Source organism: Pseudopipra pipra, chromosome 10 (assembly GCF_036250125.1).
Source record: "Pseudopipra pipra isolate bDixPip1 chromosome 10, bDixPip1.hap1, whole genome shotgun sequence".
Classification (NCBI taxonomy): Eukaryota; Metazoa; Chordata; class Aves; order Passeriformes; family Pipridae; genus Pseudopipra; species Pseudopipra pipra.
Window position 1 is genome coordinate 21,936,327 of NC_087558.1, and position 25,169 is coordinate 21,961,495.

At 53.2% G+C, this 25,169-nt stretch overlaps 1 protein-coding gene across 1 annotated transcript in view; it reads right to left on the reverse strand.

The window, feature by feature from the left end:
* The window catches only part of EPHB1 (EPH receptor B1), a 68,238-nt gene that overhangs the window by 10,032 nt on the left and 33,037 nt on the right, over positions 1-25,169 (reverse strand). Inside the window, exons 4-9 of the mRNA XM_064666653.1 lie at positions 10,581-10,736; positions 7,660-7,995; positions 4,506-4,687; positions 2,696-2,858; positions 461-569; positions 187-251 (exon numbers count right to left, since the gene is read on the reverse strand). Of these exons, the coding sequence (XP_064522723.1) occupies positions 187-251; positions 461-569; positions 2,696-2,858; positions 4,506-4,687; positions 7,660-7,995; positions 10,581-10,736 (1,011 nt within the window). The remainder of the gene's footprint in view (positions 1-186; positions 252-460; positions 570-2,695; positions 2,859-4,505; positions 4,688-7,659; positions 7,996-10,580; positions 10,737-25,169) is intronic.

Sequence of the window (25,169 nt, forward strand, 5' to 3'; positions counted from 1 at the left end):
ACCTACAGTGCTGCACCATTGCAAACCACCCCGACAGCCTGACACACATTTGTGGTCATCTCTACTCCCTCCCCATGGTCCTCTCCACCTGCCCAAGGGCTTCCAGCCCTTTGAAGGCAGAGGAGTGGGGCAGATGCCGGGTGCAGATTAGGGATCACCCTCCCATTCCCTCTTTGCCCCACTCACCTCGGCCTGTGCTGTAGTGCTGCAGTTTATCACTGTACACAGCTTCCTTGCTGTAGGCTCGCTTCCTGGGAGAGGAGAGGGAGAAAACAGACAGGCTTCAGGGACCAGCAGCTGCTGGTGGCCACAACCCGCTTCCCCGCCAGCAACACTCCAGGAGCAGTGGCATCTCGGTGCTTTCTGCAGCTACAGGGGTCCCCCATCCCTCCTCTCCTACCCCAAATCTACACCTTACCACCTCCACCTTGCAGGGACACAGCATCCCACAGGGACCCACCTGCTGCAGACGATGGAAATGGCCACCAGTGAGACGATGAAGACCACCCCGGCCGCCGCGGACCCCGCGATCAGCGGCAGCTGCTCCCTCAGCTCCGACTTGTAGTCGTCTGCAAGGGGAAAGGGATGGGGTGAATTCTCCCTCAGGGTAAGAACAGCCTCTGGGAAAGGATCTTGTAATGCCCCCCTCTGATTCCATGGGTGCTGTTCCCATGGGAGGGTGATGGGACAGGGAGGATCCAGGCGGGAGCATCAGTTGAGCCGGTGCTGCATTGCACAGGGACGGACTGTCACACTCAGCTCACACAGCTTGGGGTTGAAAATATGGAGGAGAAGGTCCTGGGAATAAAGTCAAACCGATGTGCGTGGGTCCAGTTTCCTGGAGAGACGAGGTTCACAAGGTGGTTTGTCTGTGCTCTGGCATTTCTCTTTCCTCAATAAATTTATTTATTGAACAACGTGGTCTAGTGGACAGGGGGTTGGAACTGCATGATCTTTAAGGTCCCTCTAACCCCAACCATTCTGAGATTCTATGATTTAAACCTGTTGGTCACTTTGACCAATTTTAACGCAGGGTATCACAGACACAAAATTCCTACTTGTTGTAGGAAAGGAGGAAGAGAAAAGATCCCATTAATAATCAAACCAGCCAGAGAGTCCACCATGCAACAGATGACCTTGAGAGTGAGGCCCAGGAGAACCTGGGCACCTTTACTGCAGGTGTGCTTGTGGGTTTTAACATCTCCACAGATTGCATGTGACAACTTCTTTTGCAGAGCCATGGCAACCACAGCACCCCTTCCCCACTGAGCATCTCTCCAACCCCCTGTGTCCCCTTGGAACCCTCTGTGACCCCTCAGCCACCTGCTGTGTCCTTCAGCAGCAGGCTGGGGTGAAAGCCAAGGTGGCACAGGGAGGACTGGACACGCCTGGAGGAACTCCAAGAAAACCACTTGCACCCTCCTGTATCCCCTGCCCTGTCAGCAGTGTGGATGCCCTCAACAGGCAGTATCCAGCAGATCCCACATTCCTGGGGACTTCTGTAGCATTCCAGAGACACTCCCTTCCCCAACCACCCCCAGTGAGGTCTGCCAGGCTGTGCCAGCCACCACACACAAGGGTTAAAATAAAATTCATCTGAAAGAAAGCATTTAGCCCCCTTTTATCTGTATTTTTCTACTCTGCAGTTAATTACTGCCAACTAGATTTATCTCTTGCATGCTGCTTAAATCCTGGGAAATTCTCATCTAACAATCAATTATTATTTAATAATCTACACTACCCTTTCTTATTAAATTTCAATTAATTGCTTATTTGAGGCAGGATTTTTCTTCTTGCTTCTCTAATCCTGAATATTCAAGGCATTGGAGGGGGGTTTATTACCATTTCCTTCCCTTTGGTTGCCCTACGTGGTTTTCCTCTTCCCACTCCAGCTGGCACTCAACGTGAATGTGAGTATGGGGTGACCCAGTTTTAGGACAGGAAAAAAGTTTTAGGAAAGAAGAAAAGCTTTAGGAAAGACAGGCAGCGAGTCTGGGAGCCATGGATGTCACCTGAGCAGAGCAGGAGTCACACCAGCAGCAGCAGGGAAGGGGCTCTCTCTCTCTTCAGGGGTAAGAGGACCACAAAAGGAGCCTTGTTTCGCTCACCAGCCTCTGGATTAGTCCTGAAGCTGGGATTACTGGAAAACCCTCCCATGAGTTAGTAGTCTATAAAGGAATCAAGTGTTTGTGAGTGCAGGGAAGGGCTGGGGCCAGAAAAAAGGCAGCATGACTTTGGCAAGGAGGCCAGAAGAAACCATGAAGGTCATGAGCTGAGGGTCCCACCTTGGGGTGGGAAATCACCTTTCAGTCATGGGTCTGACCCTTCCAGCTTTGCCCTGATGGCTCAAACGTGGCTCTGAGCATCCCAGAGTCCTTCCTCCAAGGCTCTACAACCCTCCTCCCACCCCATCCCACCGTGCCAGGCTCAGAGCCCGTGGCAGGGGGTTCTGTCACCGCAGCTGGAGGTGGCAAAGGCAGAAGTGCAGCCGAACAGCGGGGGAAACGCGGAGCCAGGAGATTCCGGGCGGATCACTCCTCCAGCTGGCGGCTAACGAGACACCGCTGTGAATCACCTGGCTCCCGCCACGCTGCCCGCTGGGACAGAGCTGCGTGGAGACAAGTTCCTCTGATCCAATTAGAGCGTGAAGCCGCGGCTGGAAAGACAACCACCCACCCCTCCCACGCTCGCTCACCGTCCGTCAGGGTCTGGAAGCACATCTTCCCGCTGTACTTGCCGTAGCCGGCCACGGTGCGGGCCCGCACCTGCACCACATACACCATGCCGGGCCGCAGCCCCTCGATCCGCGCCGTGTTGGTCTGGCTCCGGGCCATGGAGGAGTTGTACTCGTTGTGGTCCTGCAGGCACGGCGGGGAGGGACGGTCAGAGGTGGAGGGACGAGGGACAGCAGGGCCCACCCGCCCCCCATGATAGCAGGGATGAGGTTTAGCTGCTCGGGGATAAAGTAGAGGCCCTGCTTCTGCCTCAGGAGCGTCCCTGACACGGAGGATCCCACAGGAAAGGCTGAGAGAACTGGGACTGTTCAGCCTGGAGAAGATTTTGAGGTGAGCTAATTGGAGCCTTCCAGTACCTGAAGATGGAGAGGGACTATTTACACTGCCAGAGGGCAGGGTTAGGTGGGATATTGGGAAGAAATCCTTCCCTGGGAGGGTGGGGAGGCCCTGGCACAGGTTGCCCACAGAAGCTGTGGCTGCCCCATCCCTGGAAGTGTCCAAGGCCAGGTTGGACAGAGTTTGGAGCAACCTGGGCTAGTAGAAGGTGTCCCTGCCCGTGGCAGGGAGGCTGGAATGAGATGATCTTTATTGTCCCTTCCAACCCAGGGCATTCTATGATTCTATGAAACAGGACCCACAAGCTCTGCCTGGCCTCCAAGGAGCTGGGGATGTCCCTGCAGCACAGGCCTCCCAGGCAGCCTCCCTGGTCCCACCACAGCATGGAGCATGGAGCAGCAGGGAGAAACAATAAGAACATCCAGATCAAAAATACTCATGAGCCACAAATTCCTCCTCTTCAAACCACTGATGTCCCTGTGCCTTTCAGAAACATCACACAGCTATGGAAACCTGACAGGGGGTTGGAACTAGATGATCTTTAAGGTCCCTTCCAACCTAAATGATTCTGCGATTCCATAAAACACCATAATGTGCCCTACAAGGGTTTGTTCAAGCAGGTTCAAGGGCAACCTGTCTCTGCTGAGAGCCCCAGCCCTGCAGTCCCTGCTGTGCTGCCTAAACCTTGTGCTAAATCTTGGTGGAAACCTCCTGTGTCTCCAATCTCATTTTTTGCCACATTCCCTGGTGATTTGCTGGTAAGAGGCCACTGGTGAGATCATCTAATTATTCACATTTAGAGGAATTCATTAGAGCTGGCAAGACACAGGAGGGATGGAACAGCTTGGGCACAGCACGGTTCAGCGCAGGGGTCGGGAGCGTGTCCCCTGCGGGGAAGGACAGCTGCCAGGGAAAGGACTGGACGCAGTGACCCAGGACAGGGACAACCCAGCAACCTTCACCAGCTCTCACTGGCCTCCTCCCCTCCTCCAGACACTGTCCCCTCGCTCCAGGTCCCTGTTCATCCTAACAGATACCGGAGCCAAGGCAGGCACAGGCACTGATGTGCTGGACAAAATACTGCCCCGGGGGAGCAATGGTGCAGGTTGGATGGGGCTCTGAGCAACCTGGTCTAGTGAGAGGTGTCCCTGCCCATGGCAGGGGGGTTGGAACCAGAGGAGCTTTAGGGTCCTTTCCAAGCCATTCTGTGAGTCTGTGAATTAGCATTCGTAGCCACATCTCTCCCCTCCCCCTGGCTGCACATCGCTCCCACCTTCCGGAGGCAGCCCAGGTGACCTGGTGCCTGTCCCGCCGCCTTCCCAGCAGAGCCTGACTCAGAGCCCATCGATGTTCCCCCTCTCCCAGAAGGCTCAGGCCCTGAGCAGCCCCAGTGCCCCCAGCCCCCCTCCATGGCAGGGTTTCCCCCGAGCTCACCGGTGCCGGCCTGGCGCCCACGGAGCTGCCGACGTCGGGCGTGCAGATGCGGCTCAGCTTCTCGTAGTAGCGGATCTCGTAGTCCAGGATGATCCCGTTGGGCTGCTCGGGCTGGGGCCAGGACAGCGTGATGCTCCTCATCGTGGCACTCACCTGGTGCATGATGGGGACGGTGGAGGGTGCTGCCGAGGAAGAGGGGAGAGAGGGAAAGTTAATGGAGAGGGGTAGGGAAGACAGCCCTGGGAAGAGGGAAAATCCCCTGGGCACACAGAGCATCCCAAGTCTCCCACGCCTGCGATTGTCAGACTCGTGGGACAAGCTCACTCATTAGCAGTGGGAAGAGAGGCATCTCAGCAGCTTACATGGAAGCAGAGCAGTGAGCTGGCGAGGGAATTCTGGTATTTAAACCAACTATTCTTTTTAATTAGGGGTTTAGAAATCCTTGGTGTTCCTTCTCCCTGGGACTGCTCGCTCCAAGGATGTCTCCCACGGTGGGACAGAGACAGCAAAGCTCTCCCCAGTGGGAACAAACCAAGGCTTGGTGACAGCCTCCAGCTCTGCTTGACATCTCTTGGTGTAACAGCCTCTCTGGGGATCCAACACCCAGCATCCAGGGAGCCTGTGCCACAGCTGCCACCCCACGTGCTGTCAGGAATGGGATGTAGGAGCAAAAATCTGCCAGCCTCAGGACAATGATGGGAAACCAGGGGAAACCCCAGCAAGGAGCCTGTAGAACAGCTTTGGCTCCAGAGGAGCTGCTGGATCTGCTCTTAGGAGCTCTCGGGGGATGCTCATTCTCATTACTCAAACATGCTTCCCCACAGAGTTCTATTTCCAAAGCCCAAACACTTGCAAAACAGTCTCAAGCCATCTCTCATCTCCTCAGGCCATGGCACAAGGGTGCTCAGAAGGCAGCACCTCCATCCCTGCAGCCCCCTGGGCAGCACAGCACAGGGGTCCCAGGCATCCTGTCACAGCATCCCTGGAGAAAGCAGAACGTTTGGCACTGGCATCGGGTCCAACCCCTTTCCCTCCCTGCCACACGTTTCTAATCAGTCCCACCAGCTATGCCACACACCACACCACTCTGCAAAGCAGCCCATAATATTTCAGTTCATGCACCAGACCAGAGCTCAGCGAGCCCCTTCTCCAAAACAGCTGCCAGGCACTTCCTCCCCACTGCCACTGCTCCCTGCCCTGCTCCCTGCACCCACCAGAGTGATCCCAGGGCTGCTCAGTGCCTGCTGGGGAGCCAAGCATCCCTGGAGTTGTGCATTCCCAGAGCCAACCATCCCTGGAGCTGTGCATTCCCAGAGCCAAGCATCCCTGGAGCTGTGCATTCCCAGAGCCAACCATCCCTGGAGCTGTGCATTCCCAGAGCCAAGAATCCCCAGAGCTGTGCAGCCCCGGAGTCAAGAATCCCTGGAGCTGTGCAGCCCTGGAGTCATGCATTTCTGGAGCTGAGCACCCCCGGCAGCAGAACACTGTCCTTCCACCATTAAGGACACTGAGACACTAAATTAGTCAGGAACCACTTTTCCAAAGGCTTTTTGCCCTGCAAATTATACTTAAAAGGACCAGAGCCGGTCAGTACAGCCCTGATCCTGCACTTAATCCTACCAAAAGCTTCCCAGAGAGGTATTCAAGTCTCTCCACACCCAAAGGGGCACTGGCATGTCCTGTTCACACAGTCAGCTCCCTATCCAGCCCTCCCTGCCCTCCTCCTCCTCGCCATGCCGAGTGCAGGAAAGGAAAATGCTTCCCCTGTGTGGATCCAGGGAAGAGCTGAGCCTGGCACGACCAGCTTGGGGCACAGGATCATGCCATGGAGGGAATCCAAGGGTGGCAGGAACCTTGTTCCTTGTGGCCCCAATGGGAGATGTTGATAGTTTAGCACCATCTTTGTTTACCTGGCATATTTAATCCTATATTATTTTTTTTAATCTCTCCACATCCTCTCTGGGGAGATGCTCGTGGGTTGAAATTAAACAAACTGATGTTTTGTTAATTCCCGTTAGCATGGATCAGGCTGGGAAAATGGCTGGAAAAATCCACAGCAAAGCCAAAGGGATTTTAGAGGGAGAGCACTGCCCATGACAGTGCTGCTACCTTTCCATCAGGTTACCCCATGGCCCAGCATTTCCACATGAACATTCAGCCTTTGCAAGACAAACAGGGAGCACTGGGGTATGGACAGATAGATGAGGGTGACCTGGCTCTTCCCAGCTCCCCAGGGCAGAAGAGCTAAGAAACACCCCAAAATCCCACCCCATAAAAAAGGCCCGAAAAGAGGAAGCAGGTTTGATTGGTCGTGGTTCAGCAGATGGCAATGCCAGCCAGGCACGAGTGTAGATTTGTATTCCCTGGAGGCAGGAGACTGAAATATTTACACCAGGTTTCCCCATCATGTTCTCCCAAGGGAGCAGGATGGTGAAGGCTCCCGGCATTACACGCTCGGCATAAAGCAGGAATTATCATCCCCTTTCTCTGCCCAGAGCAGATGGGTTTCCACCTCCTCCATTCCCTGTGCTACTCAGGTGCAGCCTGGGACCAGTTCCCCCCTCACCATCTGCACACCCATCCCACTGGCATCCCGGTTTGGCCCAGAGCCAGTTGTCCAGTTCCTGATTCCTGAGTGGGAAGAGGGAGGCAAAGGGGCAGAGGAGACTGGAAAAGGGGACAAACGTTAAATAATGGGAGAGGGATGTGCCAGAGGAGACAGAACCTGAACTCAGCCCTGGAATGCTGCTCTCTGTGCTCTCTGTGCTTTAATACAGCCAGGCTGCATTTCAGGACTGGATTCATCCCATCTCCCTGCTCCCACCTGGGGAAAAGTGGGAAATGGCAATGCCATTTTATCCCCAAGAGATCTAGAGTGGGATAAAAAGCACGTATTGGATATCCCTCCCACAAGGCAGCTCTCCCTCTGCCCAGGGCACAGGCAACCCCTCCACCTCCCCATCCCTCTTCCCCCCTCTTTTCCTGGCCTTTCTCCCCACCCAGGGCTGGGGGCAGTTTTACCGCAGCCATCACACCCCGCTCACACCCCGGGGGCTTTTCCTTTGGGACCGGGAGCTTCATTTCACACGGAGCCTGCACCTGGCAGGGGGTACAGCCAAACCCCCCCCGGGCACAGCATCCCCCCGGGACTCACCAGCCTGGTTGGTGGTGATGTTGACAGAGACGTGCTGCTGCGGGAACGGGCTCTTGTTGGAAACCCCGTTGACAGCCTGGATCTCGAAGGTGTAGGGCGTGTGCGCCCACAGGTTGCTGATGAAGACGCGGGTGTCAGTCAGCCCCAGCTGCCTGGGCACGAAGTCCACGTTGTCGTCGCAGCGGGAGCAGGCGCGTCGGTCCGAGCGGCACTTCTTGCAGACGATGTTGTAGGTGACGTCGTCCCGCCCGCCCGTCTCCCGCGGCGGGTGCCACTCCAGGATGATGGACGTCTCGTTGACGATGGAGATGACGTTGCGGGGGCCGGATGGGACACCTGTGGGAAAGGAGAGGGACTGAGACGGCTCCTTGCCCAAAATGGGATGCTCAGTCCTCCCGTGCGGGCTCCAGCACGGAGAAGGACACCCCATGGCTCCGACTGCTCCACCATCCATCACCTCCTCCCTTAGGAGGGATTTGGTGTCCATGGCTTTGCTCGATTCAGGGTCAGACTCTCCCCATTGGCAACACCAATCACCTGCACTACTGGCCACAGAAAGGGCTTTCCCAGATGGAGATGAGGACTCTCACACCACAAACCCACTTAATATCCAAGAAAACCCCACACAGAGCACACGCAGATCCACCTGCGAAGATGGACCCATTTTAATCCCACCGGGAGATGCTGAGATAGATCCAGCACTTTTGTGGAGAAGCACCTCAAACAGATTATCCCAGCGAGAGAAACACCCCTTAGCCAACACTGCTGAGAACCGGAGGAGCAGCAGGAGAGGAGAGAGTCGAAAATGGAAAGTGGTTATTAAGGGTTCGATATCTCTAGTTGGGAGCCCTGGAATTTAACAGCATGGAGGAGCACTGGCACCGCTCGATGGTGTGCTCCCATGTTGGACAAGAGAAGAAAATTGCATTGATCCAACCTGCCGGGAGCCACCACAAATGCTTCGGAGGACGGGAATTGAACACAGCTCCGATTGCAAGCACTGCCGGATCGGGGCTGGGTCCAGAGGGAGAGATTCAGGAGGAATCCAGGCAGGAGAGCATCATCGAGGCACAAACATACGTCTGCACGGGTCCGGGGAAGGATTTGGGGTCAGCCAGGATGGCTCCGCAGCCAAAACCACAAAATCCGGCTGCTGGGTTTTATTAAATAAGGAAAGCAATGAATTCCTTGTGCTGGCTGGGCTCGGGGCTGCACTTCCCAGGAAGAAATAGGACTTTGCCATGAAACAGGGAGCAATAAAAATGATGGAGGACTTGACCTGCGAGGAAAGGTTAAGAGAGCGAAGCACGCTCTGTCCTGGGGAAACCCATCCCAGAGGAGCCTCCACATGTGTGTGCCAGGGAACATCATTGCTGGCTGTGGATAAATCACAGCTAGTGGCCAGGGATGGGTTGGGAAGAGGTGGCTTCAACAGCAAGGGGGTGATGTGGATGGTGGGATGGAGAGATCATCCTGCGTGGAGGCACTTTGGGAGCCTCTCTGCCATGGATAATGCAGATGGAAGATTTTGTCAAAAATGACAAAAAAAATAGAGAAATGACAGCCCTAAAAAGAAACTAGTAGAATTCCATTCTTTTTATTTCTTTTCCTCTTTGGGAGTAAATGTGTCTGTCATGGAGCAGTCACCAGTGCAGCATCCTCGCAGGAAAGGGCTTTCATGGATTCAAAGCACCAAAGATGTTCCATTGTGGGGCTCCCCCATCATGGAGATGTCAAAGGAGGGTGATAGAGGATATGGCAGGAGCAGGAAGAAAGACCTTGATTCCCCAGGGAAATGAGTGGAGGACTCACAAAGGCTCAATAAGATCAGTTAGTTAGGCCAAAAAATCTGCAACCTGTCTCAGGAACCTTAATCCAAACCCTCTCTTCATACCTTAAGCAGATAACACCTTTTCAAGAAAAAAGGGAAAAACCATCTTTCTTCCCTGTCCTCCCCAAATTCTTCCCCCTTTACTTGCAGCCCCTTGTGCAGGGGCTTGGGGCAGGAACCACCCTCACAGGCATCACCCTTGGGAGGGCTCCAGTCCAGGGCAGCACCTGCAACTCCACGATGTGAGTTACTCCTCTGACACAGAGAAACTTTGTGGGTGAACAGCTGGCACCTCAAATTAGAACATCGTAACATTAAGCATCGAGAGAGGAAATAAAAATCAGCAAAGAGCCTTTTTTTCCTGGATTCCTATAGCGCAGCACTGCTGTAAATCAGTTATGTAACGAGGCAGAATAAAGATCTATAGATTATCTGCAGTTGTGCAACCTGCTGACTGTCTGACAGCTCAGGTGATCCAGCAGAACACACAAATCCTTTTTTCATTTCCCACATGCCCTTCAGGCACTCCCAGCACCGAGGGTCCAGAGCATCCTTGTGCTAAAGCTCCCTGATGGGCTGATTCAAGGGCCTGGAGTGTATCTGGGGGCAGTTGAGGCCAAGACTCATGTTCTCAGTGGGCTGAAGAGCACAGCAGCTCTTTCCTCTCTCCTGGGCTCTTTTCCCACTGAAAGAGAGCCTTGAGGACACTGCTGCCATGCCAGGCAGCTCGGGCAGAGAGCCGAGCAGCGATGCATCGCTGAATACCAATGCCCAAGGCACCCTTTCCCCCTATTAAAAAATACTCCATCTGCAAGGCCATGAACAAGACAGGCAGAGCAGATAACTTTAAATTCTAATTTATCCTTGGGACTATCTCCCTGCCATCACCAGCGCTGCCAGGGTGATGTATAAATCCCAGCAGCTGCCAGCGAGGCGGGATGCGGGGCCGTCCCATCGCTCAGCGCTGGGTGCCCGGCGCCCACTCAGCCGCTCTCCCGCTCCCAGGACGGGGGGAGAGAATAAGACAAAGGGCTCCTGGATTGAGAGTTTATCCCTGCAGCCCTCCCTCCAGCCCTGATCTGGTACTCACTGGTGCAGGCAGCTGCTGGAGGGTCGAAGTCCGCCCGGTAGTAGCCGTTGCGGCACGCGCAGACCGGGGAGGCCTCGGCGGTGGAGCGGCTGTTGGGGGGGCACGGAACGCAGACCCCCGCGCCCTGGCTGGCCTTGAACGTCCCCGCGGGGCAGGCTGGAAGAGAGAGGAGAGAGGTTGGGTGCTGAACCATTCCGGGATGGAGGGGAAAGCAGGCCCTGCCCTTGGAATGGGCTGGGAAGATGGAAGAGGAGAGAAGAGGAGAGGAAGAGGAGAGAAGAGGAAGAGAAAGAGAAGAGAAGAGAAAAGAGAAGAGAAAAGAGAAGAGAAAAGAGAAGAGAAAAGAGAAGAGAAGAGAAGAGAGAAGAGAAGAGAGAAGAGAAGAGAGAAGAGAAAAGAGAAGAGAAAAGAGAAGAGAAAAGAGAAGAGAAAAGAGAGAAGAGAGAAGAGAGAAGAGAGAAGAGAGAAGAGAGAAGAGAGAAGAGAGAAGAGAGAAGAGAGAAGAGAGAAGAGAGAAGAGAGAAGAGAGAAGAGAGAAGAGAGAAGAGAGAAGAGAGAAGAGAAGAGAAGAGAAGAGAAGAGAAGAGAAGAGAAGAGAAGAGAAGAGAAGAGAAGAGAAGAGAAGAGAAGAGAAGAGAAGAGAAGAGACGAGACACAGAAAAGCTTCACACCAGTATCAGAACTAAATGGGGTAACACCTTCCTACAGAGCTAGGATGGCCAGGATTTTCCATGCTGTCCATGAAAAATCCATGTCTGGAGCCACCAGACAAACACTGAAATGCCATGGCAATATTTAGCCAGGTAGAGTGAGGGGGCTGCAGCCTCTCTTTTGCTCCCCACTGCTTGCACCTGGGCAGGGGGGCAGTGGGGGATGCAGAACCCTCTTCCCTGGCAGCATCCATGAAGGCATGGGCGCACAGGGGCAGAACAGTGTTCCCCAAGGACCTTTGTATTCAGAAGGACCCTTTCTTCTACCCCAGCAGCATGGCTCAGGTCTTGCATCTCTTTTTCCATGCAAAATTTGAACATTTAATTAAAAAGTTGATGTGACGCCCACGAGTGCCTTACGGGTCCATCCCGTCAATCCCCCACAGCCCAGGGCTGGAGCTGATAACCCTCCCAGCCTCTGAGTTCATTCAAGCAGGAAATGGCAACTAATTCACAAAGGAGAAGATGCTCCAGTTACAGTGAGGGTTTAATCAGCAACGAGGGGAGGTTTCATTAATCACCCATCTCGCTGCTCTGTGGTTCGAGGGCGAGGAGGCAGCGACAGAAATGGGGTCCCTCATCTCTGCCCCACCCCACTGCTCCTCACCAACAAGGCATTGACGGATGGATGCTCATCCATCCCTGACATCTAACAAAATTCAAAGGCTGCAGAAGAGAATGCCTGTATTTTGGCACATGTATCCAAGGAATCAGACTGCCACCCAGGTCCACCACCCGCCCAGGGGAGACCGTTCCTGGTGTGAGGCTGTGCCCCCACGATGCTTTCACCCCCAAGGCACAGCTCTGAAGAGAAACACCCACCCCCCGTGCCTCATAAACACGGCGATGATTGAGATAATGGAAAGTGCCTCTTAGCCCCTGTCTGCTGCATCAGGATATGAGGCATCTCCTAGCAGCCATGAAGAGGAAATTAATAGGAGCAAGCAGGAGTAACCACTTTGATGCAATTTCCTTGGGAGATAGTGGACCATCTAATCTTTATTGGAGCCCTTTAACCTGTCATTCAAAACTCATGAGGCCTCCTGCTCACACAGCCTTTCCAGATATTAATAGATGATAAAAAGGAATAAATCAAAACAATATTTTACAATTTCATTATTCAGGAGATTCCCCCCACCCCCAGCCTAAGGCACACAACTGGCTGCAATGAACTGTTTCTTTCCAACAGCAATAAGAGCTGAGTGGGGACGTGGCATCCCAGAGGGACCAGCCACCATCTCCCACAGCCCTTCTTCTTCCCCACCACAGGGAGACTGAGGAGTCCTCCAGATCCTAACACAGCCATCCCACACGTATGGCATCTTAGGGACACAGGGCCATAACCCACCACCTCCTGTAGGCAGACAGTGAGACCCGTGGAGTCACCACTCCGGGCAGGACACAGGAGGGCTTGAGGGGGACCTTCAGGATGCCAGAGCGGAAGGCAGCGGGATGCAGACCCCTCCCCGATCCACAAACACAGCCCTATGTCCCACAACAGCACAAGGAAGCACAAAGAGACACCAGACACACGTGCCAGGAGACACAACCACATGTGGACACCGAGGCTTTGAGGTGGATCTCCAGTTCTTCACCTCTCCCTTCCCACCAGCAGTGACCCACCATGTCCCAGTGGCCTTGTGCTCCCCCCAGGATGCCTGAGCATCTGTGAGATGTGCAACGGGGACTTGTGGGCTCTGGAGCTGGAATATGTGTCAGAAACATGCCTGAAATGTGCCAGGAGCAGGACAGGGAGGGTGGCAGTACCAGGGAACAGCCACCTGTATTTTAATGGGAGAGGATGGGAATGGGAGGGAGGAAGATGAGAGGGTCACAGCGCTGTGAACACACCTCAGTGTTAAGCTTAGGGGCATGTTGGTGGGTTGGTTGAAGAGGTTCGTTAGTATTTAATTACAATTAATTCAAGTGATGCTTTGTCAAAACACCTGAACATAGTACCCTGCAACCCAGTGTCCGCTGGTTTCTGTTATCACTTCACTTATCCACAAATTCCTGTAATCTGCAGGCACGTGGCTCTTAATTGCTATTATTACCAATTAGCTTTTCTCTTCTGTAATTACACCATGCTTGCCTAAAGCCTCCCACAGTTTGGGGAGAGGCTGATGCCTTCTCCATCCTCCCAGTGCTGCACAGGCTGCAGCCCTCCACTCTTGCTGCTGCCCTTGTCTCCCCTCTTTCGAGGGGAGTTGAACCATGAACCTCAGACCAAAAATGAAGCACAAACCCCCAAGGCCCTGCAAGGCCATGGTGGGATCCATAACCCTTCGGATCCATAACCCTCACAGTCCAGTGCAGGGCTCGGATGGAGGGCTTGAGCCCAGGAGGGAGCAATAAATCACCCCACTAATGGCCAGAGAAATGTTTGTCCTCATTTAAGGGCTGCTCCAAGATTTTCCCAGAGCTGGCAGGGTCTGTATCCACAACAGTGCCTCAGACAAGCACGGGATGAGGCTCTGCCTCAGCTTTCCCTGCGGGAAGGGGCTCCTTCTGCGGGTGCCCAGGCTACGGCACAACCTGCATCTCTTCAGCTCTGAGGAGAATTAATTGATTGTTGATTATGTGGGCTGGATAAGATTAATGATGTGCTTAACTATCCATTTCCTCGCATTCAAGCACCAGGGGTGTGTTTGGAAATGCTGAGGCACGCGCTGCTCAGCAGGCCTGGATGCCTGGCCCTTAAACCCCCCCCCACAACCCAAAGCTGCCCATGGATCCATCACCCTGCCAGCACACCGAGGATGCTGTGCATCCCGGGCAGGAGTTTGCCAGCAGGACCCCTTTTCCAGGGCTGACATGTTTGGGGGTGGAAGGGAGCATCATTCTGGGGCTGCTGAAACTCAGGCTTCTTGCAGCGAGATGTCATCGCTGGCAGTTTGGGGGGGGGGGGGAATAGGTGCAAGTTGCCCTCATGTCCGTGGGGTGATTGTAAGGATCTGGCTACAGGGCTGGACACAGCTGGGGGCTCCCAGCAAGAGCTGAACCTCCCTTATCCCCCCTCACAGGCTCGAAGTTGGGATGTGGACATGTCTCACACAAGGCAAACACCCAGTGAAGGCACCACAGACCCGTGTCCCCACCACCGCCTCGCTCCACGCTCCAGCTCTCACAGGCAGGATGGATTATCGAAGCAGTTGTGGCACTGCAAGGCTTTTCACTGCTTAAAACTCTCCTGTATCCTGCACACTTATATTCCAGGTGCCAGGAGTCCTAGAAAGAGCGGGAGATAAGTTGGATCTCTCTGCTCATCCAACCCTGCTCCTGCCCGAGGCAAGCCACCGTCACAGCCTCTGTGGAAAGGGTGCAAGCGTGGGGGTATCCAAGCATTTCATTCCTCAAACTAAATCCTCCCAGTTAGCACCTGGAACTTGCACTTTTTAATTACTCTCTCAGGGAAGCTTTAGTCAAAAGAGACAAAAAAAGAAAAAAGGAAGAAAGGAAGGAGATATCTCCTCTACATTAACTTGCTCTAAAGCTCCCTGGGGATGCAGAGTGGCATTTTTCCTTCTTGAGTTTTAAAAGAGGAACTTCTGCAAAGAATTACAGATTCAGCAGCGATTCAGGAGCTCACCTCCTGCCCCCACCCTCGCTGGCACCCCACCATTCTCCCTTCACTCACAGCAAACCGAGTCGGCGACACCTCATCATTCCCATGCCCTGAGTGTCCCTCCTGGGGCAGAGCTGACCCCATTTGCCAAGTATTCCCAAATTCACACTTGTTTTGGGTTCCCTTTTGGGTCCAGTGCCTTTCCAGGGCAAACCCAGTGTGTTTAAGCACACCTGTGGCACTCTGGCACAGCAGGTGATGAAAGGCTGGGTTAGAAGCAGCAGCACTGCACGAGGTGGTGCCCTCAAGCAAAACTGTGGAGAGAACTGCAAAGGCCCTAAAGAGCCTGGATAATCCAGCCTTGCTCCAAAAGCATACCCAGCACCTCTGGGAGATGGGCAGCAAGTTTGGAGGACACCACAGGCCAGAAAAAAGGAGGAACTGCAGCTCATTGCTTTTACAGCCTGCTGGAAAAAGATTCAAGGGCCCCCTTCCTGCAAACAATACTTCATCATCAAGAAAAAAAACCTGGTTCCCAACTTAACACTTTCTGCAGGAGGCTTACCATTTTTTGATGAAACCCCCCAAAAAAAAAACTCTTAGGGCATTTTGCAGACACCAGTGAAACAAAATCTATCTTTAAATACAGTAAAAAAATAAGGAAAAAAACATCAATTTTTTAGCCTTTAAATTGATTAGTCCCACTGAGGAGTGTTTTAAAAAGCTCTCCTTGCCATCGCCCTGCCACCAGCCAGGGCAGCCTCCCCGAGCCTTTCAGCTGAGAGACACCATCCAGGCAAATCAACACCCACACGAAATTGTGTGCTACAGAAAAATGGCATTTAGAGGATGCTGTGATTACAAGGGCAGGCACTTGGGCAGCCGGCACGGCTCTCCAGAGCTCCCGGCACGGCTTTCCAGGGCTCCCGGCACGGCTTTCCGGGCAGTGCCGGGAGGGGGGGACTGGTGACACCTCGGGCTGCAACACAATCGTTGTGTTTGAGTTTCAATCCCTTTGATATTATGATGACAGCGGGATGCGGCTGCAGCTTGGGGGGAAAACCAGCAGAATCAGGCAGGTTGTCATCCACAAGCGGAGGGGGGGGGGCTGGGGAGGGGGGCTCTTATCTCCCTACTTTCAAAGGGCCACGAGGGCACTGCCTTCCCACCCCACTTTCATCTCCCTCGTTATCCTCCCTGCAAACATCCAAGCAGGGAACGGGAGCCTGTTGCCAGAGGTTTAATTGCATCCCTACATGATGCTCTTCTGTCATCCCTTCCCTCCTGCGTCTCTGCTGGGGAGAGGCTTGGAGGGTTGTTTTGTGAGGTTTTCCCCACACACACTTCTACTTTTTAATGATCCAATTCCCTTTTATATCAAGCCAAGTGCTTTTCCGGAGTGTCTCAGCCCCGGCACGGCCGTGGCGAGCTCAGCAGGCAGCCGGCAGTGCCGGGGGTGCTGCCGTGCCACCCTCCAGGAGAATCCACAAATTAATCCAGAGAGGTTTCTATATCGGGAGTGACGCCGCGCTCCAGTGAGGAGGGGTGGGAGGGTACCTGCATCCAGCCTTCCTGACCACACCAAGAAAGGAGAACAGGATCAGACCCGGCCCTGAAACACCCCATCAGCCACCAAATCCCAACATCCAGTTCTTGTAGGGCAAGGAGAGCGACGCATATGGAGAAACGGGTAAGTCCAAGCATTCCCAGCCTAAAGTATCCTCACACTCCCAGTGAGATCAGCACATGTTCCTAAGCCAAGCCAGAAACCACAGCACCTTGGGGACAGGACACCCCAGCAGAGCCTTGTCCCAGGGAGGGATAAAGCCTCATTTTGGTGCAAACTTCACCATCTTTGCAGCCAAACACAAATTTTGCATCACCCAGAGATGCTCCTGCCTCGGGGCCGTCTGAATTACAAACAGCACCTGCCCCGTTGAGTTCCCTTCTTTCAGCACTGGGTAGGCAGGAACTCATGAGATAAACATGAGCTTCCCAGCATCTGGGCTGGAATCCTGCAGGCACTGGGCTCCATCTCCCCCCCCGCTGCACCGAGGAATGCGTGACGCAGCCCGTTAATTAAACCAGCCCTCCACCTCTGGAGGAATGGGCTTAGGTCTGCCTTGGGACACATGTAAATTAAAGCCAGAGGCTTCTGAGCCGGCCTGCCATGGTTTATTCATGGAGGAAAGGAAAATTCAGTGTGGTGTTACCCCTTCTCAGGGTTTTTCCCCCCCCCCCCCCCCCTTTTTCTTCTCATGGATGAGAAATGAATTGAAGCGGGGCAGGATTTCAAAGATGCTTGCAGGGTAAGGAGCTGTGCGAGGCAGATTAGAGGCAACAGGGTTGGGTGCATCCCTATTCACCTCTCCCAAAAAATCCCATCCCTCATCAACCAGTGGAGCGAGGTGCTCACACAGACAGAAGTGCTCACAGACCAAGCCCCCTGGGCTTCACTAGAAGCAAAACACAGCTGATGCTCACCCAGAAGCAGTGCTTTCCCTCCAGGATGGCAGCCTTGGGAAAACTGAGGGTCTCTGGATGCAGAAGAGCTTCAAAACCAACTGTTTAGGTGGAATCATGGCCCTAAACAAGGAGTTAAAGCCTAAAACAAGCCAAGGAAGCAGCCAGTTTGGGCTCCCACATGCCCTGCTGCTCACTGCCTGCAGCTTCCCAGCAGGTCCAAGCTCACCCACTTAATCACCACTCTGGGCTTCACTTTCTCTATTTTTCATGGTTGGGGGGATTTTGAAGGTCTAAAGAAAAAGTCTGTCCCTGATCCATGTGTTGGGTGCAAAGGGAAGAGCAGGCACACCCTGGGCAGGCGGTGCCGTGGGGCTGCCAGCTCAGCACAGAGCAGGGAACTCGCTTTGCTCTCCAGAACAGCCAGTGGGGGGAAAACCTCGACGCTTCCCAAGGTGGCTTTTGCAAATCACTGTTCTCCCACTCGGGTTTTGCTCTGCTTTAGTTTCCACTTGGCTCCAGGCTGAGGCTGCCCAGTCCCACACCCACCAAAAGCTTCCCTTCTTTTCCATAAACCATCAAATAGAGATGCCCAACCTTCTGCTCCAGCACTTTGCACGTGGAATCAGTGGTGGGACATGGCTGGTGGGCACATGGCACAGCTTATGGAGAGTCCCCAGCCCATTTCCACTTCTCCATGGTGTTTTCTCACAGAGGGAGGTGTTGCAGGGAAGGATGAGGCCGGCACTGCCTCTCCGAGCACCCACTGCCAGTCATCAAACTAAATAATTTGATCAAACTCCAGACAATTCCCACACATATGCAGGGAGGTTTACAGCAGACATGTGGCCATGGCAGTAATAGGCACAGGCTGCTCCTCATCCTCCTAACTCTGCCCAAGCTCATTATTCTGAGTCAACAAATGAAAAAGGGGGATGAAGTTCTCAGCAATGATTTCAGGCTATTTAACCTCCTTATATTCTTCTTTAAAAACAGATCTAGTGGCTGCAGCCTGCCACAGGCTCTTCCTTCTGCCAGCCCTGCAAGCAGGAGCTTCCAGGGCCTTAAAGGGGCTCCAAGAGAGCTGGAGAAGGACTTTGGACAAGGGCCTGGACAGACAGGACAAGGAGCAATGTCTTCCCACTGACAGAGGGCAGAGTTAGATGGGATATTGGGAAGAAATTCTTCTCTGCGAGGGTGATGAGACACCCAATGAGTTTGGAGCAAACAGCTGGGGGATTCAGATTCAGGCCAGGAACTGTCCCAAAAACACAACCCCAGAGATGCTCTACCCTCACCCCAGGCATTGGGCTCCATGGAGTGAGAGATTTCCCCCCCCCCGAACTGCAGCAACGTGAGACTCCAGAGCCGATGGACACGGACTGGAAGCCACGTGGAAGAGCCAATACTTCCATGTTCCACTAAACCCAGCACATCATGTTCACTCCTCAACGCCGACGTGAGCTATCGAGCCACTTAATGAGCAGGGAAACAAGCCGGCACGGAAACTCATGGAGGAGCTCGGAGAGCAGCTCTTCCCCAGGCACAGAGGTGCAGGCAGGGGCTGTGCTTGGAATGCCCCTGAAAACGATGCACCTTTCCTTAGCAACCAGGGATTTTGGGAACCACTCTGTAATTCCAGGCCCTCTTCTGACTGGGAAATGGGGCAGCACTGGGCTCCCCCAAGCACAGCCCCCTCCTGGCTGGGAAGCAAACATCTCCTGTTCCTAACAGGAACTAATTAAGGACCTTCTCCTCCTTCGCCAGCTCACGTCACACAGTGTCCCCTCGATCTAGACAACATCAAGTGCTCATTAATTACATCTGAAGTGGTTCCTCGTTAGTGCTGACGCCGCAAAGGATGAGTCACCCCAGGATGGGGCTGGGGGAGAGCTTCAGCCGCAGGGCCAGGCTGGTGCTGCCGGGGCGGGGATGCCAGTGTGGGCAGGGACACATGGACACATGGACACACAGCTCCCTTGTGTCCGTGCCATGGCACTGGATGCCCCGTCACGGAGCAGGACCCCTCCATCCTGGTGGAGATGAGCCTTGGGGAGCTGCAGTTTGGCTCACTGCTTAAGGACCACGCCCAAGGCATGGGAGGATGGATTTGCCACGGGAGGATGTCCCAACCAAGGCACAACTGCTCTGCCACATTCCTCATCCACCCCAAGAGTCCCAGGCATGGAATTAATTAGAAAAGTAATTAAGAAAGTTTCCCTATGAATATTTATAACAAAAGGAGCCATAATTACTATTCCTGAGAGGAAAGTTGCCTTCCTACCCAGCCACAGAGAGGACACACAGCACCAACCAGAGGGGTGACCTTTGAAAATCCCATCCAGCCAAACCATTTCATGACTCCATAATTCCTGCACCAGCTCACCCTCATGCTGCAGCAAGGAGCCAGGGCAGGAAGCCCCCAGGCAGGGAAGGGACCTTCTACAAGTGGTGTGAACACTCTGGCATTGCCCATGTTGGTGCCACCACCAGGGACAGGAGAGATGTCCAAAGCTGCAGGGTGGGACAAAACCCACTAGCCCCACCTCTGAGCCCAGACAGCTTCTCCCAGCTGGAATTTCCACCCATGTCCCATGCCAGTGATAGCAACAGGAGGGCAAAAAAAAAATAGTCTCCTCCATCCTCAACATCTGCTCCACATAAGTCAAAGCCACCTGAGATTGCAGGGATTTACTGTATGTAGGCAGCTCTGGAAGCTTTTCTTAGCTGCGAAACGTAATTTGCACCTTGGGCTCTCTAAGAATAAGTTGTCTTCAATAATAACACAGAATTAAGAGCTCAGGAGCAGATCTGACATGGAGCAGGAGATCTGTGATAACTCCAGGTCTCACCCTGTCACCCTCATCCCAGCACTGCCATCCCTGCTCGCCTGCTGTGCTGGAACAAGTGCCTGTGGTGGAACCCAGAGATTCAGGTTTAGCCAGAAAACAACAGACCCTGGAAATGCCCAGACAGCCCAAGAACCTTTTTGCTGTGCCCAGGACCATTTCCAATTCCCCATTTTGCACCAGAGCAAAACCCACAAGGATCAAAGTAATCCCTGCTCCTGAGGAGGGTGATCAGATCCCTCTGCACCACAGAGGGGACACGTGTGCCAGTGTGCATCAACCCATCCCAAAGCTATGTCCAGGGCAAGTCTGCCTGGATCTTATTTTAATAAAAAACAAAGATGATATCATGTCTCACCTCACAGGTAAGTTACCCTCTGCGCTGCAGAGCAGCCAAAGCTGAGGGAAATTCAATTCGTAATTCCCTGGGTACATAATTTCACAGGATTCCCTTGCATTTAAGGAGAAGTTTTAGGCAGCAAACTCCAGAAACCAGACCTGAGGCTGAACTCCCCTGGTGTGGCACACACTGTGGCCCAGGCTTCTCAGCTCTCCCCCAAAACAGCAAGGAGGTGGCAAAGTTCTGCCTGCACCAAGCAGAGCTTCATCCCAGAGAGGCCTTGGGGATGGAAGAGATGGGACAGGACAAGGACAGCATTATCCCAGGAATCACTCCCTGCTCAGGGGGATGCTGGTGCCCGGAGCCCAGCGATGCTTGTGCAGGATGCAGCCACACCAAGAGCACCGAGGCGACCAGCTCCTACCCCAGCCCACACCTCTCCTTCCTAAAATCCATTCTCACTTAGGAAATACGATACAAGCAGGTGAGTCCCGAGCTGAACACGAAAACCAAGTGATGCAGTTCCCCTCTCATGCCATCAATTATATTTTCTCAGCTAGGAGAGGCTCCCCGAGGAGCCCAGGGAGGGGGAACAGCAATTCCCCCCTGTGGTGGGCGCAGAACTTAATCTGAGGTGCCCACAACAGAATTTTCCCTGCGGTTTGATGCTCCCACATCCCAGGCTGGATCATTTCTTGGCCGTGACTCTGCTGAAGATGGATGGGTTTTCCCATGGCTCCCCCAAAGCCCCGCTCGAGTGCGCGAGCGACGCTGTGATTTAATCGCCCCGCTCCTGCTCTCCAGCACCCTCTGAGATCCCAGGCACCAGGCGTGACAAATGACCACTCCTGACACACTGGGAGCTGACACCCCCGGCACCTCTCCATTTGTCACCGCACGACGGGCTTTGGAGAGCGGAGAAAATTAAAACCTCAGTATCTGCACTGATTGCTTTTCTCTCGTCCTAGTGGGCTCCATCCTTCCCCTGCAGTGTCCCAGTCGGCACATCCAACCCACACAAACCTCCTCCCACAGCCAGGGGAAAGCAGGGCACCTCACTGCACCTGGTCCATGGCTTTTACACCACTTCCAGTTACACAACGGGTCTCTCAATCATTAAAACATCAGCAGCAAAGGTCTGTTTCCCCAAGCACGGGTTTTAGGAGACCTGCAAAGCCCAATCCCAGCCCAACTCAGCTTCCAAATGATTCCTTGCACGTGGGAGTGTCGATGAATTACAACATGGCTTGGGGGGGAAAAAAATCCATTTTATTACCAGTACTGAATCACAGAATCATTTAGGTTGAAAAAGCCCTCTAAGATCACTGACTCCAAGCATTAACCCAGCACTGCCAGGCCCACCACTAAACTGTTCCCAACTGCCACATCTACACATCTTTTGAACACTTCCAGGGGTGGTGATTCCACCACTAACCTGGGCAGCCTGTGCCAGGGCTCAACAGCCCTTTTGGTGAAGAAATTTTCCTAATACCCAATCTAAACCCATCCTGGTGCTACATGAGGCTGCTTCCCTCTGTCCTGTCACTTGTTACCTAGGAGAAGAGACCAATTCCCCCTTGCTACAACCTTCTTTCAGGGAGTTGCAGAGAGTGAGAAGGTCCCCTCTGAGCCTCTTTTCCTCCAGGCTGAGCCCCCTCAGCTCCCTCAGCCGCTCCTGGTGCTCCGGCCCCTTCCCCAGCCAGGGCCAAAAGCCTCCTTTTTTATTTTTTAAATTATTATTACCCTCCTGCTGGGTGAGACACCAGCTCCCAAGGAGCTTGCTGTGGGCTGTAGGGAGCAGCACAGCCCCGAACATGGGTGAAACTCTCACCCCTTGGCAAGCGAACGGCAGCAAAACGGCGCCGGCCGGAGCCGTTCCCAAAGGAGCTCTCTTGTGACTTTAAGAAAAAAAAAAACAAAAAACAACAAAACCCAAAAAGGAACAAGTTATAGAAAGGCTTTCAAAGTCCCTGGCTGAGTCACTGGGTTTGCCAGGTGCTGGCTGTTTGCAAACAAGGGTGAAACAATGCAGGTGCCGGACATGGGCCGGATCCGGCGCTTCCTTGCGGCTCTCCCATTGTCCAGGAGAACAATCCCTGCTCCGGCCAGAGAGCAAAGGGCCTTCGACATGATGGCAGCAGGGTGAGAGTCAGGTCTCTGGGCTGGGGAAGTGGATGAGGTTGGGAAAGATGGCTGGGTTTCACATCCCCAGCGCCGCAGGGATGCTCATGGATCCGTGCCCATGGCAGCCCCTGCAAGTGCACATAGAGCTCTGCATCCCAATATCCCCCAAAAAATGAAATTCCTCAAGCACTTCAGTTACCACAGAAAGTTTCCTAAATGGATCATTAACAAGCCAAGGGTTTGGAAGCAGATTTATAAACAGGCTCATGAAAAGACCCTTTGCGGGGGGAATCAAGGGGGGATTTTTCTTCCTTTAAAGTGGGAATTGATACAACCCTCAGAGGTATCATGATGGGGAGGGGAATATATAAACCACCCATGGAACAATTTAAGGAGGGAAAAAAATGATGAGCAGGAAAATAAAGTTCAACATTGCAGCTCATGGGCCATTCCCTAATCCCTCCGAGGTTGCTGCAGCGACTGTCTGGCTCAGGAAGCCCAACCTTGCAATGTTCACCTGGCCCCCACTCCTGCCTTCCCCGGGGTATTTTCCAGGTTTCTCCTTCATTTCCCCTTTGGAGGGCTCTGGATCACAGGGATGATTTGGGGACAGAGCCAGGGAGTGGTAGCTGTGGTGCCTGAGCCTCCTCTTTTGCAGCAGCCAGGACATGTGGACCTTCCCCATCCCTGCTCTGAGGGATGGAAAAGGGCCTGAACCCACCAGAGGCTCATTTTGCCTAATAATATCTAATTAAGACTTTCATTAAAACCCATCACACCCATTAGAAAAAACGTTAACAAGGTTTTTGTGGACATTTTCCTTGCAAAATTATTAGGGAGGTTAATGGATGCCTTCATTAAGGCATAATTTAAGAAAAATCACACTTTTTCCTTTCTCTCTCTCTCCTGGTTTTTTTTTTTTTGGTGATTCCAATGTGCCTCCTCCACAGCGTGGCCGTGGTAAAACTGGGCTGCCTGTTCCACCCAGTGGTGGAAGCAGGGAGATCGCTGCCAGGGAAAGGCAAAGCCCCTGCAACAAAGGGGAGCATCCCTCCATCCCTCCAGCACCACTGCCAGGATTTGGGAAGGGCTGGGAGAGCTGCCACTTCCCAGCACACTCCAAGCAGGGGGAGAGGTTTGGGCTGACGCAGGGATGGGAGAGGGGCAGGAAACTTGATATTGTGCCAAAAAAAGAAAACAAAAGGGGAAAAAAAAGGGAGGAAAAGGCTCATTTTGAGCGGTGGAAGCTTGTGGCTCAGCTAAACCTGGAATAAAAAACACCCTGGATAAGAGGAAAGCTTGAAATCCCACTTCTAGACCCACAGAGAAACATTTTCCCTGGAAAACCACCTAAAGCACTGTGAGCATCAGCTGCAGAGACTCCCCTGCACCAGTTGCCAGGTAGAGACCCCGATATGTGTCCACGGGAGCAGGTCGGGATGGAAAGTCTTTGAAACAAACTGGCTGACCTCGTACTGGCCCCCTGGAAAGAGCTTGAGGAACTCTGATGGGTTTTAAACCCAATTATTTCATTTTTATCCGTAGGTTCCCCAGCCCCTGTAGCACCCGCCCTACTCTGTGACACTGCCGGCCCCATCCCGAGCCCTGCTAAGCCAAATCCAAGGGCAGGTGGAGGGAGAGAGGGGCAGGGCAAGTACTTTCTTTTTACCTCTTTGGTTTTCTCCTCCTGTTTCAGAGGAGAAAATGTGCAAAGAGAGATCATTCGTGGGCCAGGGAAGCTGGAGTGAGATGCTGAAGTGGTGGAGAAGCAAGGGGAAGTAGGCTCAGCACAGAGGCTGGAAAGGAGATGATTCTCAAACACATGAAACCAGCAGCACGGAGAAAAAATTAAAAGTAAGCCACACTAAAAAGCAAAAAAAAAAAGGGCCTTTCTGCAGCCCCTGCAATGCCTGGCCTGCTCACTCTGCCCCAGCCATCAGGAGCTGCAGAACCCTGGGATGGGATGGATACACCCCAAGGCACAGGGGAGCAGGCACCTGTGTCCCCATGACATCCCTGCCATTCACTCATGGGACAAAACCAACATCACCTTCACCACCTGAGAAAAACCTCTCCTAGGTGCCCCAAAATGGTACAGGGGCACCAGGCTGGACCACAGAGCAGGGAAAAGGCAGGCAAGGGCACAGCCAGAGATCAGAAAGACCCAGTTCTCAGCACAAGCAACAATTTGACTGTGAAAATTTGACATTTCCCTTGTTTTAAGTTGTTTCCCTGGTTAGTAAATTGTTCTACTGCTAATTACAAAACATTCGTAATTAGTATTTTAAAAAAATCACTTTATAAATTCTATTGTTTCCAGTCTTCTGTGATGGAAAAGTAGAAGAAATCAATAATTATCACTAAGGCTGCTCAAAAGGAGAGGAGGACAATGGGGGACCAGTGTGAGGCTACTCACTCCTTGACATTCAACTGGTGGGATGCTTTCCCCACTACTGCCCCTTCCCAAATCCAGCCCTCCACACACAAGGCAGGAGGGAAGGACAAACGGAGAAAAAACAGAAACCAAAGGGATGAAGG